General features: G+C 41.1%; 1 protein-coding gene and 1 long non-coding RNA gene across 3 annotated transcripts in view; one reads left to right on the top strand and one right to left on the bottom strand.

Moving 5' to 3' along the window:
• Positions 1-1,656: 1,656 nt before the first annotated feature.
• LOC124045200 lies at positions 1,657-10,083 on the bottom strand. Its single transcript, XR_006840802.1, has 3 exons — positions 9,338-10,083; positions 8,787-8,866; positions 1,657-2,121 (listed from the first exon to the last, which is right to left on the bottom strand). It is a non-coding gene; the product is annotated as an uncharacterized LOC124045200 (long non-coding RNA).
• Positions 10,084-10,616: 533 nt separating this feature from the next.
• LOC124046243 (CAP-Gly domain-containing linker protein 4-like) overlaps positions 10,617-14,529 on the top strand; it is a 109,870-nt gene continuing 105,957 nt past the window's right edge. The window contains exon 1 of one of the 2 annotated variants that reach the window (XM_046366395.1): positions 10,617-10,719. In XM_046366395.1, coding sequence (XP_046222351.1) covers positions 10,683-10,719 — 37 coding nt within the window. In that variant the 5' untranslated portion in view covers positions 10,617-10,682. Of the gene's footprint in view, positions 10,720-11,718; positions 11,837-14,529 lie in introns of those variants that run through there. The other variant, XM_046366396.1, reaches the window with a different exon arrangement.

Raw genomic sequence — 14,529 nt, forward strand, 5'->3', positions numbered from 1 at the left:
TCGGAGAAGGGAAAGGAAGGAGACCAGCAAAGATTGGCAGTGTCTGGAAATATTTGTTTATTAATAACTGTTGATGTTCAAAACTGTGCACCATCCTCAAACAATACCATGGTATTCTTTCACTGTAATAGCTACTGTAAATTGGACTTTGCAGTTAGATGAACAAGAATTTAAGCTTTCTGCCAATTGCAGATATGTCTATGTCCTGGGAAATGTTCTTGTTACTTACAACGTCATGCTAATCGCATTAGCCTACTTTAGCTCAACCATCCAGCAGGGGACCCACCAATCCTGAAGAAGTGTTGAAGTAATATGGTTACAGGTTCATCTACCTCACCTAAAGCCCATTCTTGTGGTTAGCTGAATTGACCACCAAGTGCTAACAGTCAGTATTTTTATGGAAATATTCGCTCAATTATATTTCTTGTTAATTCAAATAGACTTTATTAAAAAGTAACAAGCCAAGCAGGCAAATTAATTAATTAAAAATCCTACAATGTGATTTTCTGGATTTTATTTCTAATTTTGTCTGTCAGTTGAAGTGTACCTATTATGAAAATGACAGGCCTCTCTCATCTTTTTAAGTGGAAGAACTTGCACAATTGGTGGCTGATTAAATACTTTTTTGCCCCACTGTATATGTTTAATAAACTCATGAGCACCAGCTAGCAGTGTATTAGCCTGGTTTTGTTAGTTTAGGAAAATATGTGGTACATTCTAGGTTACATTCTATTATATTTCTTTGCCACAAGAGTGTGACATTGAGTCATTTCTGGTTAATTTGATATCTTTTGAATAATAAAATGGATGTTTATTCTGATGTTCTAAATATGAGATTACACATGGAAACAATGTATTTAATGTATTATAGTATATTAGGAATTATTATAAAGGGTTAAATCCACTATATGATCACAATGACTTTGATAGACATTTCAATTGTTTCTTTTGTTAGTATATTATACAGTAGATTTATGGAGAATTGCTGTGGGAGTGCTATTGATATCCCATCAACTACTGACCATTCATCCATACTGTGTGTGTCCCATCATTGCAGCTTAGGAAATAAATGAACTATCCATCCATTGCTCCTTCCTGTGTTGACTTACTGACTTGAGGGATTGGACCAGGCATGTCACACTAAGTACCTATGCTGGGCAGTGAGTCAACTAGATATGGCTCTGCAGGCAACACTTGCTGACAACCTACAGGCCAGCACTGAAACTTAAACCCACACAGAGTGTGCTACTTTACAGTAACTGCTGCAGTCCCATACCACAAGTGACAATGACAACCCTAAAGGCAAGTCCTTACAAAGAACAAAGCACAGAGAGATTAAACAATGAGAAAAAGACTGAGAATGTTATTGAGAAAAAAAAGATTAATGATGGGTGTCAAAATTATGAAATGGTACCAAGATAGAGCAGGAGAGAACATGAAATCCTTAATACATTTATTGAGACCTCTTTAAGACTTAAACATAACAATCCCCATTAAAATGAGAATGATAGCTAAGTACGAGATCTGACATAATTGTTCTGGATATTCAGATATGATATGACTGTAAATTGAATGTTGTGCAAAAAGCAATAACAAGTAGTACAGTATGCGTTTTGATTGAATTCCATAGTATCGACTTGATTCCAAATGTCAAAGTTGTTTATGTATGCACATTTTTATTGGAAAAAATCAAAATTGAAAAACAAGAAAAATACTTTGACAAACCAAAAAAGTAAACATGGAGTTGAAAATGTTTAATGGAAAATAAGTCAGAAAGAGAGTTTATAAAATGAAAAATAAACACGTACACACAAGCACGCTGAATCCCGAATACAATAACATGATAGAAAAATGTCTCTGAAAATAATTAAAGGGAGTAGTGGGTAGTGGCACCACCTGGTAAAGAAGCTCTTTGAATTGGCACTCCCAGTGAAAAAAAGTATTAAATCCTCCTGCTAATTCGTAATCCGACTTGGTCTTCCACTAACCAGCCCCCTCATTCACAATGTAAGGCTCTGACCCACAATCCATAGGTCCGGGTGCGAAGCAGAGCGGGCATTCCATCTAAAGTCCGATTTGCTGTCCCATGACTTGTCGTCTCTGTTTGGCTCGTCCTCCAGCCTATGGGAGTGAAATGAAGAGGTGGTTTGAGGATTAGAGAAATATCACAGGTTGGTCAGCAACCAGTTAGCACCGGGCAGAACAAGCTACTGTTAGTCATAGTGGAATAATGTGTTAAGGATTAGCTAGCTACATACTACTGTTGGCTACCTGGATGAGGAAAATAGAGGGCACACAAAATCTAGTGTTATGACTTCACAGTAGCAAGATCAGAGTGAAAACAATGATTTTAAAACAGTTAATCATTGTAACTCAAAACGGAAGGGTCAGGGTACTTGAATGGTTTTGAAAATTCACCATCAGTCTTGTACGTCTCATCATTGTGCCGTAATCTCCTTAAAGAACTTCAATTTTTTTTATGCAAAGCTCCCCTCTCACCCACCTTATGTCATTTGGCTGGGAATAGTTACGCAACATCCAAACAAACTAGTTTTGCAGCATTAATCTTGCCCTAGTGGTTTTCTAGTAAAACAGAGAATCTAAAGAACCTTGTGTGATTGTCTTTGAGCTTGATTCAATTTGTACCGCTGATGATCTGCACTGTGGCACAATTGACATTTTTCACAATTTCACTGTATTCAACCTCATAGTGTGGAAAAATACATAAAATACAGGAAATCACATTTGACTGCACTGTATTAAATGTGTTTATGGAATTAATGCTGTAGATTGCACTGCATTATGGGTAAAAACCAGAAGACTACTGTTATTAACTGTAATTGGCAGCCTCTTGTAAAAGTTTCACTACCATTAATGCGAGTGTAGCGAAATGCTTGTGCTTCTAGTTCCGATAATGCAGTAATAACCAACAAGTAATCTAACTAACAATTCCAAAACTACTGTCTTATACACACAAGTGTAAGGGGATAAAGAATATGTACATAAAGATATATGAATGAGTGATGGTACAGAGCGGCATAGGCAAGATGCAGTAGATGGTATCGAGTACAGTATATACATATGAGATGAGTATGTAAACAAAGTGGAATAGTTAAAGTGGCTAGTGATACATGTATTACATAAAGATGCAGTAGAAGATATAGAGTACAGTATATACGTATACATATGAGATGAATAATGTAGGGTATGTAAACATTATATTAGGTAGCATTGTTTAAAGTGGCTAGTGATATATTTTACATCATTTCCCATTATTAAAGTGGCTGGAGTTGAGTCAGTGTGTTGGCAGTAGCCACTCAATGTTAGTGGTGGCTGTTTAACAGTCTGATGGCCGTGAGATAGAAGCTGTTTTTCAGTCTCTCGGTCCCTGCTTTGATGCACCTGTACTGACCTCGCCTTCTGGATGATAGCGGGGTGAACAGGCAGTGGCTCGAGTGGTTGTTGTCCTTGATTATCTTTATGGCCTTCCTGTAACATTGGGTGGTGTAGGTGTCCTGGAGGGCAGGTAGTTTGCCCCCGGTGATGCGTTGTGCAGACCTCACTACCCTCTGGAGAGCCTTACGGTTTTGGGCGGAGCAGTTGCCGTACCAGGCGGTGATACAGCCCGCCAGGATGCTCTCGATTGTGCATCTGTAGAAGTTTGTGAGTGCTTTTGGTGACAAGCCAAATTTCTTCAGCTTCCTGAGGTTGAAGAGGCGCTGCTGTGCCTTCTTCACAATGCTGTCTGTGAGTGGACCAATTCAGTTTGTCTGTGATGTGTATGCCGAGGAACTTAAAAAAACTTGCTACCCTCTCCACTACTGTTCCATCGATGTGGATAGGGGGGTGTTCCCTCTGCTGTTTCCTGAAGTCGAGCTTGGAGGGTACTCGGGTGAGACACATGAAGCTTAGTAAATATCTCCTTGAAACGGCGGTGAAGTGGAAGAATATTTTCAGCAGCTGCTGACTTCTCTCTCCTCGATGCTCTCCTGCTCCAACTGTTCCGTTCTGTGTTTCACCGCCTTTGAATCCCCTAACCCCGAATAGATTTTCCCCTGTTCATACAGTGGCTTGCGAAAGTATTCACCCCCTTTGGCATTTTTCCTATTTTGTTTCCTTACAACCTGGAATTAAAATATATATTTTTGGGGCTTTGCATCATTTGATTTACACAACATGCCTACCACTTTGAAGATGCTAAATGTTTTTTGATTGTGAAACAAGCAAGAAATGTAAAAACAAACAACAACACAAAAAAAGAACTTGAGCATGGTGTACAGCAATCTTTAAGTCGTACCACAGATTCTCAATTAGATTGAGGTCTGGGCTTTGATTAGGCTATTCCAAGACATTTAAATGTTTCCCCATAAACCACTCAAGTGTTGCTTTAGCAGTATGCTTAGGATTATTGTCCTGCTGGAAGGTGACCTCTGTCCCAGTCTCAAATCTCTGGAAGACTGAAACAGGTTTCCCTCAAGAATTTCCCTGTATTTAGCACCATCCATCATTCCTTCAATTCTGACCAGTTTCCCTGTCCCCGCCGATGAAAAACATCCTCACAGCATGATGCTGCCACCACCATGTTGCACTGTGGGGATAGTGTTCTCGGGGTGATGAGAGTTGGGTTTGTGCCAGTTTGTGCCAGACATAGCATTTATCTTGAAAAAAGCTACATTTTAGTCTCATCTGACCAGAGTACCTTCTTCCATATGTTTGGGGAGTTTCCCGCATGCCTTTTGCTTTTTAAGCAATTACTTTTTTCTGGCCACTCTTCTGTAAAGCTCAGCTCTATGGAGTGTATGGCTTAAAGTGGTCCTATGGACAGATACTCCAATCACTGCTGTGGAGCTTTGCAGCTCCTTCAGGGTTATTTTTGTTCTCTTTGTTGCCTCTCTGATTAATGCCCTCTTTGTCTGGTCCGTGAGTTTTCGTGGGCGACCCTCTCTTGGCAGGTTTTTTGTGGTCCCATATTCTTTCTATTTTTGAATAATGGATTTAAATGGTGATCCGTGGGATGTTCAAAGTTTTGGATATTTGTATATAACCCAAGCCTGATCTGTACTTCTCCATAACTTTGTCCCTGACCTCTTTGGAGAGCTCCTTGGTCTTCATGGTGCCGCTTGCTTGGTGGTGCCCCTTGCTTAGTGGTGTTGCAGATGCTGGGGCCTCTCAGAACAGATGTATATATACTGAGATCATGTGACAGAACATGTGACAGTTAGATTGCACACTGATGGACTTTATTTAACTAATGATGTGTCTTCTGAAGCTAATTGGTTGCGCCAGATCTTGTTTAGGGGCTTCATAGCAAAGGGGGTGAATACATATGCATGCACCACTTTTCTGTTGTTTTTTAAAATTTCGCTTCACCAATTTGGACTATTCTGTTTATGTCCATTACATGAAATCCAAATAAAAATACATTTAAATTACAGGTTGTAATGCAACAAACACGCCAAGGGGGATGAATACTTTTTGCAAGGCACTGTAGATCTAGGATTCTACCCAATCCCAATTTTAATGTATCTCTTTGTCTCTCTTTCACGCAACAGCAGCGCCTCTTCAACCTCAGGAGGCTGAAGAAATTCGGCTTGTCGCCAAAAGTACTCACAAACTTCTACAGATGCACAATCGAGAACATCAACGCCTGGTACGGCAACTGCTCCGCCCACAACCGTAAGGCTCTCCAGAGGGTAGTGAGGTCTGCACAACGCATCACGGGGGCAAACTACCTGCCCTCCAGGACACCTACACCACCCGATGTCACAGGAAGGCCATAAATATCATCAAGGACAGCAACCACCCGAGCCACTGCCTGTTCACCCCGCTATCATCCAGAAGGCGAGGTTAGTACAGGTGCATCAAAACTGAGACCGAGAGACTGAAAAATAGCTTCTAACTCAAGGCCATCAGACTGTTAAACAGCCACCACTAACATTGAGTAGCTGCTGCCAACACACTGACTCAACTCCAGCCACTTTGATAATGGGAATTGATGTAAAATATATCACTAGCCACTTTAAACAATGCTACCTAATATAATGTTTACATACCCTACATTATTCATCTCATATGTATACGTATATACTGTACTCTATCATCTACTGCATCCTTATGTAATACATGTATCACTAGCCACTTTTAACTATGCCACTTTGTTTACATACTCATCTCATATGTATATACTGCACTCAATACCATCTACTGTATCTTGCCTATGCCGCTCTGTACCATCACTCATTCATATATCTTTATGTACATATTCTTTATCCCCTTACACTTGTGTCTATAAGGTAGTAGTTTTGGAATTGTTAGCTAGATTACTTGTTGGTTATTACTGCGTTGTCGGAACTAGAAGCACAAGCATTTCGCGACACTCGCACTGACATCTGCTAACCATGTGTATGTGACAAATAAATAATTTGATTTGATAAACGACTACCATGCAGACATGAGCTTCAAAGCCACCGCAGAAGTACACAGAGAAACAAGTGAGAGAATCACAGTGAACAGAGTCGAGGTTAGTTCCACTTCAGTCCCAGCCGCAGATATACAGGAGCCACAGCAACCTAAGAGCTCAGATCACTGCTCTAGAGAGAGTAATTCATATGCTAGAGAAGGTATTGCCGTGGGGCCTTAGACCAGCTCAAATCTCAGGAAACGGACTGCTAGTAATCTACCCAAGATTGAAGGCCTGAATGCCACACCTTGTTCTGTGTGCAAAGATTGCACTTACTCTGCTCTCACTCATTGCCGTGAGAATAGACTGTTCAGTGTCATTCAGCTCACCATTCCAGATGCAACTTTCCGAAGACGAAAATTGATCATGAGAGTAAACCTCCCAACACTACCACATGATGACATGGAAGATTGTGAGTCCCTATACAAGCTTTACAGCGATCATGAGTCCCTATACAAGCTTTACAGTATCCCTGACGACAAAACTGTGATTTTTCAAATGACACAGAGAATTCCAAGAGCTGACAGGTTATTTTACACACCAGTCTCTATTGGAAATGGCCCTACACTAAAAGCAATGATTGACAGTGGGTCAACGGCATGCACTCGGAGTAAGGGAGCCGAAGCAAGCCTTTTTACATTCCACTCCGGACATTAAAATATATTTGGCTGATGTTATTGTTGGCTGTGGTAGTCATCAGGTTACCCCTAAAGCAATGTATGATCTTGACATCACAGTTTATGGATGTAAAATCATAATCCCTGCACTAGCAGTGCCAGGCCAAGTTGACGAGATGATACCAATTTCGTGGTTTGTTAACAAGAAATTTGTTGAGTGGTTGAAAAAATAGTTTTAATGACTCCAACCTAAGGAAACTTCTGACTTCAACTGTGTATATTATTTTCTTTTCTTTTTTGAATTTGACCCTTTTTTCTCCCCAATTCCGTGGTATCCAATCTTTCTCATCGCTACAACTCCCGTACGGGCTCGGGAGAGACGAAGGTTGAAAGTCACGCGTCCTCCAATACACAACCCAACCAAGCCGCAGTGCTTCTTAACACAGTGCGCATCCAAACCGGAAGCCAGCCGCACCAATGTGTCGGAGGAAACACAGTGCACCTGGCAACCTTGGTTAGCGTGCAATGCGCCCGGCCCGCCACAGGAGTTGCTGGTGAGCGATGAGGCAAGGATATCCCTACCGGCCAAACCCTCCCTAACCCGGATGACGCTAGGCCAATTGTGCGTCGCCCCATGGACCTCCCGGTCGCGGCCGGTTATGACAGGCTGGGCGCAAACCCAGAGTCTCTGGTGGCACAGCTGGCGCTGCAGTACAGCGCACTTAGCCACTGCGCCACCCGGGAGACCCAAACTGTATATATTCTTAATCCATTCCTTACTTATATTTACGTGTATTTTGGGTATATGTTGTGAAACTGTTAGATATTACTGCACTGTCGGAGCTAGAAAACTAAGCATTTCGCTATACCCACAATAACATCTGCTAAACACGTGTGTGACCATAAAGTACTTCTTTATTTTATGAAAAGCCATCTGACCATAACTGTTCTGGTAGTTTTGTTAATTGTTTTGAGTGTGTAACAGTATAGCTTCTGTCCCTCTCCTCGCCCCTACCTAGGCTTGAACCAGGGACCCTCTGCACACAGACAACAGTCACCCTCGAAGAATCGTTACCCATCGCGTCACAAAAGACACGGCCCTTGCAGAGCAAGGGGAACAACTACTTCAAGGTTTCAGAGAAGTGACGTCACCAATTGAAATGCTATTAGAGAGCACCACCGCTAACTAGCTAGCCATTTCACATCGGTAACACTCACCCTCCTCCTTTTCCGCAGCAACCAGTGATCCAGGTCACGGAACCAATGTAACAGTATAGCTTCCGTCCCTCTCCTCGCCCCTACCTGGGCTCAAACTAGGGACCCTATGCACACAGACAACAGTCACCCTCAAAGCATCTTTACCCATCGCACCACAAAATGCACAGCCCTTGCAGAGCAAGGGAAAAACTACTTCAAGGTCTAAGAGCGAGTGACGTCACTGATTGAAACGCTATTAGCGTGCACCACCGCTAACTAGCTAGCTATTTCACATTGGTTGCAAGTGCATGGCATTTCCCCACAATTTGCCAAACCAAATGAGAAGATTGTAACAAACTTGCATTTAACCACATTCAGGCTCCCTTTTTCATTTATTTTGTGTGTGGAGTGTTTCAGAAACTACCTGAAAGCCTTAGGCTTAGGTCCTCCAGGTGTTTTCTTTAGTAATTGTGTGTTGTTTTTAATTTTATTTTAATCACATGGACCTCAACCTTTTTATCCCCTTTTTACTGGGGGTTTCATCCAACACCACCTTCTTGATGAATTCTGCCATACTGGTACTGGCGTCTGCCTGCAAAACACAATAACATTACAATGCAATGTTCCACTGCATTAACCCCATACAGAAAACAGCATTATCCCCTGGACCAAAACTAGCCCTGTCAACCTGTACCTCCCTACTCCCTGTGAAGGGAGTCCTTCCCGAGGTGTGAGCCTTGTCTGAGAGAGCAAATTGGAACAGAAAGGGGTAGAACTTGCACAGAGGGTAAATTCATGTATTTTTTTTACATTTATGATATTTACAAGCTGGGGAATACATAACCCATTTAACAACTCATCTATGGAAATGTACCTGGAATTCACAAGTATAGACAACTGAAAAACTTGACTTGAGTTCTATGTTGTCATTGATGTGGGTACTAACCCATAAACCCTTGTATTCTGAAGAAATTGAAAGATACATTTGTTAACAGTATAATGTTATAAGATCAACTTAATGGTATAAGGATATAAAAAATAATAAAAAGGACTTAACACTTACCTCATAGGAATGTTTTGTCTTTGGGTACTCTCTGTATGTTCAGGTTTCTCTTTGAGTCCTCACCTAGGTGGCCACTGAGAGGTGGAGCCTTTGCCTACTTTATACCACAGGGTCTGTGGTGAAGTAACCAAAGGCTCCACCCCTCAGATCACAAAATGTGTTCTGAGCCACTGGTGCCCCAGGCTGCTAAATGAGAATAAACTGGGAAGTTCTGATGCGCTTATTTCTAGCAAGTAAATTGAACTCTCAAATGAATACACAAACACTGATACATTTGTGTTGGTTTTCTTAAAATAACAAAACAATGGACAAGACAATATTATGTAGACTATGGGCTATTCATGTTAAATTTGCAACAGTTTGGTTTGCGTAAAAAACGGATTATACACATAATCCATATTATGACCACTCTATGTAAGTCAAACACATTCAGTCTCAATAGCAAGTTGACAGAAGTTTGCTACGACGGGTTTGTGTCACATCACACGAGTAGCTAAATTGTATTTTTTCTTTGGTTACGAGTTAGTGAACGCGAATAAAATCTGCCCGTCCACAGCGTGCTGTCAGCCTGGCGCGCTGCTAATTTATGTGATAGCGGCTCTGAAAACATTAAGCGGTTTGACGCTGAAAATAATGCTGCGCAGTGCTAGGCTTGAATGTACAACGACCCAGGGTAGTTTAAAGCAACAGCTACAATCGGTACGTTCTGACTTTACCATCTTCCACAGAGCCTGAATGAACCGGAGAACGCAAAACGGAAGTGCGCATTTTGGAACATAAGTATGCTGTGAACAACAATAGCGGCATCAGCGGTTCGCCTTCAAAATAAAAGTCTCAATTGAAACTATTACAAACGGGAAAAAGTATCAAATGTTATTTATTGCTGTTAAAGACCCGTAATAAAAGCTACGACACTAATATTTGTGAAACATCTTTACAGTTCTATTCTCTGAGTGTCACTGAGTAAACTGATACCCCATTTCATGGACCCAAAAATCAGCTGTACATTACAATATGAATGTCCAATACGCACAATAGGCTGAATAGTGAGGTGATTTCGCACAGTTCAAGTTCCACAATAAGAGCTACAATCCTAATATTTGTGTAATTTGTCTAGAGTCTATTGATGTACCGTTGCGTCAATCTAAGTAACATAACAAAAAAATCCCCATCAAAATCTGTCAATTTAATCTCGAGACGTCTCAATCCGCCTATGGCAACCTTCCGCATCTGCGGTGGAAGGTGGCCGAGCTACTATAGTGTTTGTCAGATCATGAGACATCCTTCTCACGAAAACTTCTGTCGCGTCCGAACGGTTTGGCCTACAAACTAATATGACCACTCTATGAAAAATGAGACTCATGAACACAACTCCTCTGAAGGTAAACTGTACCGGTTTAAATAATTTATGGAAGTATGGAGGTAGTTTTGTCCCTACCCAAAAAGGGGTTAAATATGTGTATATATTTCCTGAGTTTTGTTATTTCTCCTAGATATAGGACAGACACAGAAACCTTATTCCTTATGATTTCTTTTTTTGCTGTCTTTTTTTACATTTGTGGATGTGTTATTCAGTGTGTTTCTATGGGCTATAGTAGTAAAGGCCAAATTCAATATTTTATCAAATATTTTTTTTAAATATATTTTTATACCTAAAGGGGTCCTATATTTCAAAATCAAATAGATACATGATCCATCGCCTCCTGAGTGGCGCAGTGTGTCTGTCGAAGCCGGCCGTGACTGGGAGACCCATGGGGCGGTGCACAATTAACCCAGCGTCGTCCGGGTTAGGGGTGGGTTTGGCCTGCAGGGATGCCCTTGTCCCATCACGCACTAGCGACACCTGTGGCGGCCAGGCGCAGTGCATGACACAGTAGCCAGGTGCACAGTGTTTCCTCCGACACATTGGTGCAGCTGGCTTCCAGGTTAAGTGGGTATTGTGTCAAGAAGCAGTGTGGCTTGGTTGGGTTGGGTTGTGTTTCGGGAGGGCGCAAGGCTCTCGACCTTCGCCTCTCCCTAGTGCGTACGGGAGTTGCAGCAATGGGACAAGACTGTAACTACCAATTGGATAACATGAAATTGGGGAGAAAACAGGTTAAAAACTAAAATAAATAGAAAAGATACATGATCCATTGTATGACCATCTTAAAACAATTCCATATGTAAGTTTAAGGTCCTCAAATCTGGGGATTATCATAGGCCCGATGTGGAGTTATCACATGATAAATCCTGGGTTCTCATGCCTTATTGCTTCAACAAATCTTGTTTTAGCCTTATCTAGTACAATTGTGGCTTGATTTCACTATTTTTATCGGTTTGCATTCGTTTCAATGTGGGACTTTTATTTGGAAGCCGAATCGCAGATTCCACTATTGTTTCTCACAACACACACGTCAACATTAACATCGAGTTGAGGAATTTTGTTTCATCATCATGAGCATCCTGGACCAAATACATAGACAGATTGCTCACCGGTTACCTTTTCCATAGGAAGACTAGGTACTGTATGTCGTTCTCCCTAAAGTGTTTGACATTGCACCAATAGCTAGAGTGGTAAATTGGTATGAGGTTGTGGTTTGTTGTTGTTTTTATGCGCAGCAAGCTTGGCCTGATCAGCTGTGGCCATTCATGCAGTTGTGTAGCTAGCTAACTGAGCGTAAATTAACGTTACCTTTTCATATCATTGTCATCCATTTAATATTTTGAGTAAGCATCATAATTTACTCGTGAATGACACCGTAGCTAGTATCTGCGAAAATGATCAGCAGTGTATGTGAATTGGTAACTTGTGTAGTTAGCGTCAACTACTGATGCAGAGCCTGTCTGCATGAAATGGACTAAGCTAGCAACCCGGTCTAGTCGAAATATTGTTTTCGTTTAGACCGGGTTGAATCTGACTATTGAGTCTTCTAGTTGATAAAATGCATATGATATTTACAGCTCACGCTTCACCAGGATCCATTGTGCTGGTTTGTGAAAGTATATTGACAAGATTATCATGTATCTTGCTGCTGCTAGCTAGCTAGCGGGAAATGACAAAACACCCAAATAGGCTATACAGGGCTTTTGGTAATTGTATAGATGGACTGGTTAATAGTCAAAGAGCTATCCCACTTTGGAGTCCCTATTGCTAACTGCTGCCACAATGACATGTTAATTTCTGTTGGACAGATATTGAGTTCAGATTTAGGCTCCCGAATGTCACAGCGGTCTAAGGCACTGGAACTCAGTGGTAGAGGCGTCACTACAGACCCCGGTTCGATTCCAGGCTGTATCACAACTGGCTGTGATTGGTAGTCCCATAGGGCGGCGCACAATTGCCCCAGCGTCGTTAGGGTTTGGCCGAGGTAGGCTACATTGTAAATAAGAATTTGTTATTTAACTGACTTGCCTACTTAAACAAAGTAAAATAATAAAATCCCGAAAGGACAATGTAGTGCCAGACCATGTCACCTGGAATATTTTTTAATTTACTGGCCATTTGAAAAATGTAAAGACCCATATGCATTGGGGAGTCCACCCATGTTGCTCAGAATGACATAAATCTAATTTAGATTATGGAAGTTCATTTTAACAGAACACACAACTCCTGTTATGAAGCAGCCAATAAACTTAATTTTCAAACATTTGACAAAATGCAATTCAGGGGAAAACTCCATCCTAAACATTGCACCTGGTGAGAGTTGTTTAATATGTGACAGAAAATAAAATCTAATTTAGAAACGTAGAAAGAGGGGGAATCTAAAGATGCAACAACTAGGATGGGCTGCTAATATGACTAGGATTGTGCCTTTGGCTTTTGGACAGTGAAAGAAATGTGATGAAAACCAATAGAACAGGAGAGAAATAGAAATACATTTGCCTAAACAATATAATTACTCCTGTCTATACATAAATATTTCACCAGAAAGCATGACTTGGCCACGGAGGAGTCCATTTTTATTTTATATAGCTGTGGATTGTTTCATATCATGCCAATTTGTGAAGCCCACAATTTGGGCAGAGCGCATGGCAATAGGCCTAGCTGATTGAGTTTCAGCTGTCAGTGAAAAGCATCTAAAATATGTATGAAGATAATGTCTTGAGTATTCTTTAAAATCTTGAGACAAGAAGGAGGGGAGTTTGATGGAAATATAGGCTAGTCTCTCTCCAGAATGGATCGGCTGTCCAATCAATCAATCAATCAATCAATCAAATTGATTTATAAATCATTTTTTATATCAGCCATTGTCTCAAAGTGCTATAGAGAAACTCAGCTGAAAACCCCAAACAGCAAGCAATGCAGATGTAGAAGCACGGTGGCTAGGAAAAACTCCCTAGAAAGGCAGGAACCTAGGAAAAAACCTAGAGAGGAGCCAGGCTCTGAGGGGTGACCAGTCCTCTTCTGGCTGTGTGTGGTGGAGATTATAACAATACATGGCCAAGATGTTCAAACGTTCATAAATGACCAGCAGGGTCAAACAATAATAATAATCACAGTGGTTGTAGAGGGTGCAACAGGTCAGCACCTCAGGAGTAAATGTCAGTTGGTTTTTCATAGCCAAGCATTCAGATTTGGAGACAGCAGGTGTGGTAGAGAGAGCGATTCGAAAACAGCAGGTCCAGGACAATGTAGTAGAGTTCGACCAATTAATCGGAATGGCCGATTAATTAGGGCCGATTTCAAGTTTTCATAACAATCGGAAATCGGTATTTTTGGGCGCCGTTTAAAAAAATATATATATATATTTTTAACACCTTTATTTAATCTTTATTTAACTAGGCAAGTCAGTTAAGAACACATTCTTATTTTCAATGACGGCCTAGGAACGGTGGGTTAACTGCCTCGTTCAGGGGCAGAAAGACAGATTTTCACCTTGTCAGCTCGGGGGATCCAATCTTGCAACTTTACAGTTAATTAGTCCTAAGCAATAAAGACCTGCCTCTCTCTCGTTGCACTCCACAAGGAGACTGCCTGTTACACACATGCAGTAAGCCAAGGTAAGTTGCTAGCTAGCATTAAACTTATCATAATAAAACAATCAATCATAATCACTAGTTAACTACACATGGTTGATGATATTACTAGATATTATCTAGCGCGTCCTGTGTAGCATATAATCTGACTGAGCATACAAGTATTTACGTATCTGACTGAGCGGTGGTAGGCAGAAGCAGGCGTGTAAACATTCATTCAAACAGCACTTTCGTGC

This window comes from Oncorhynchus gorbuscha, linkage group LG10 (assembly GCF_021184085.1).
Source record: "Oncorhynchus gorbuscha isolate QuinsamMale2020 ecotype Even-year linkage group LG10, OgorEven_v1.0, whole genome shotgun sequence".
NCBI classification, from domain to species: domain Eukaryota; kingdom Metazoa; phylum Chordata; class Actinopteri; order Salmoniformes; family Salmonidae; genus Oncorhynchus; species Oncorhynchus gorbuscha.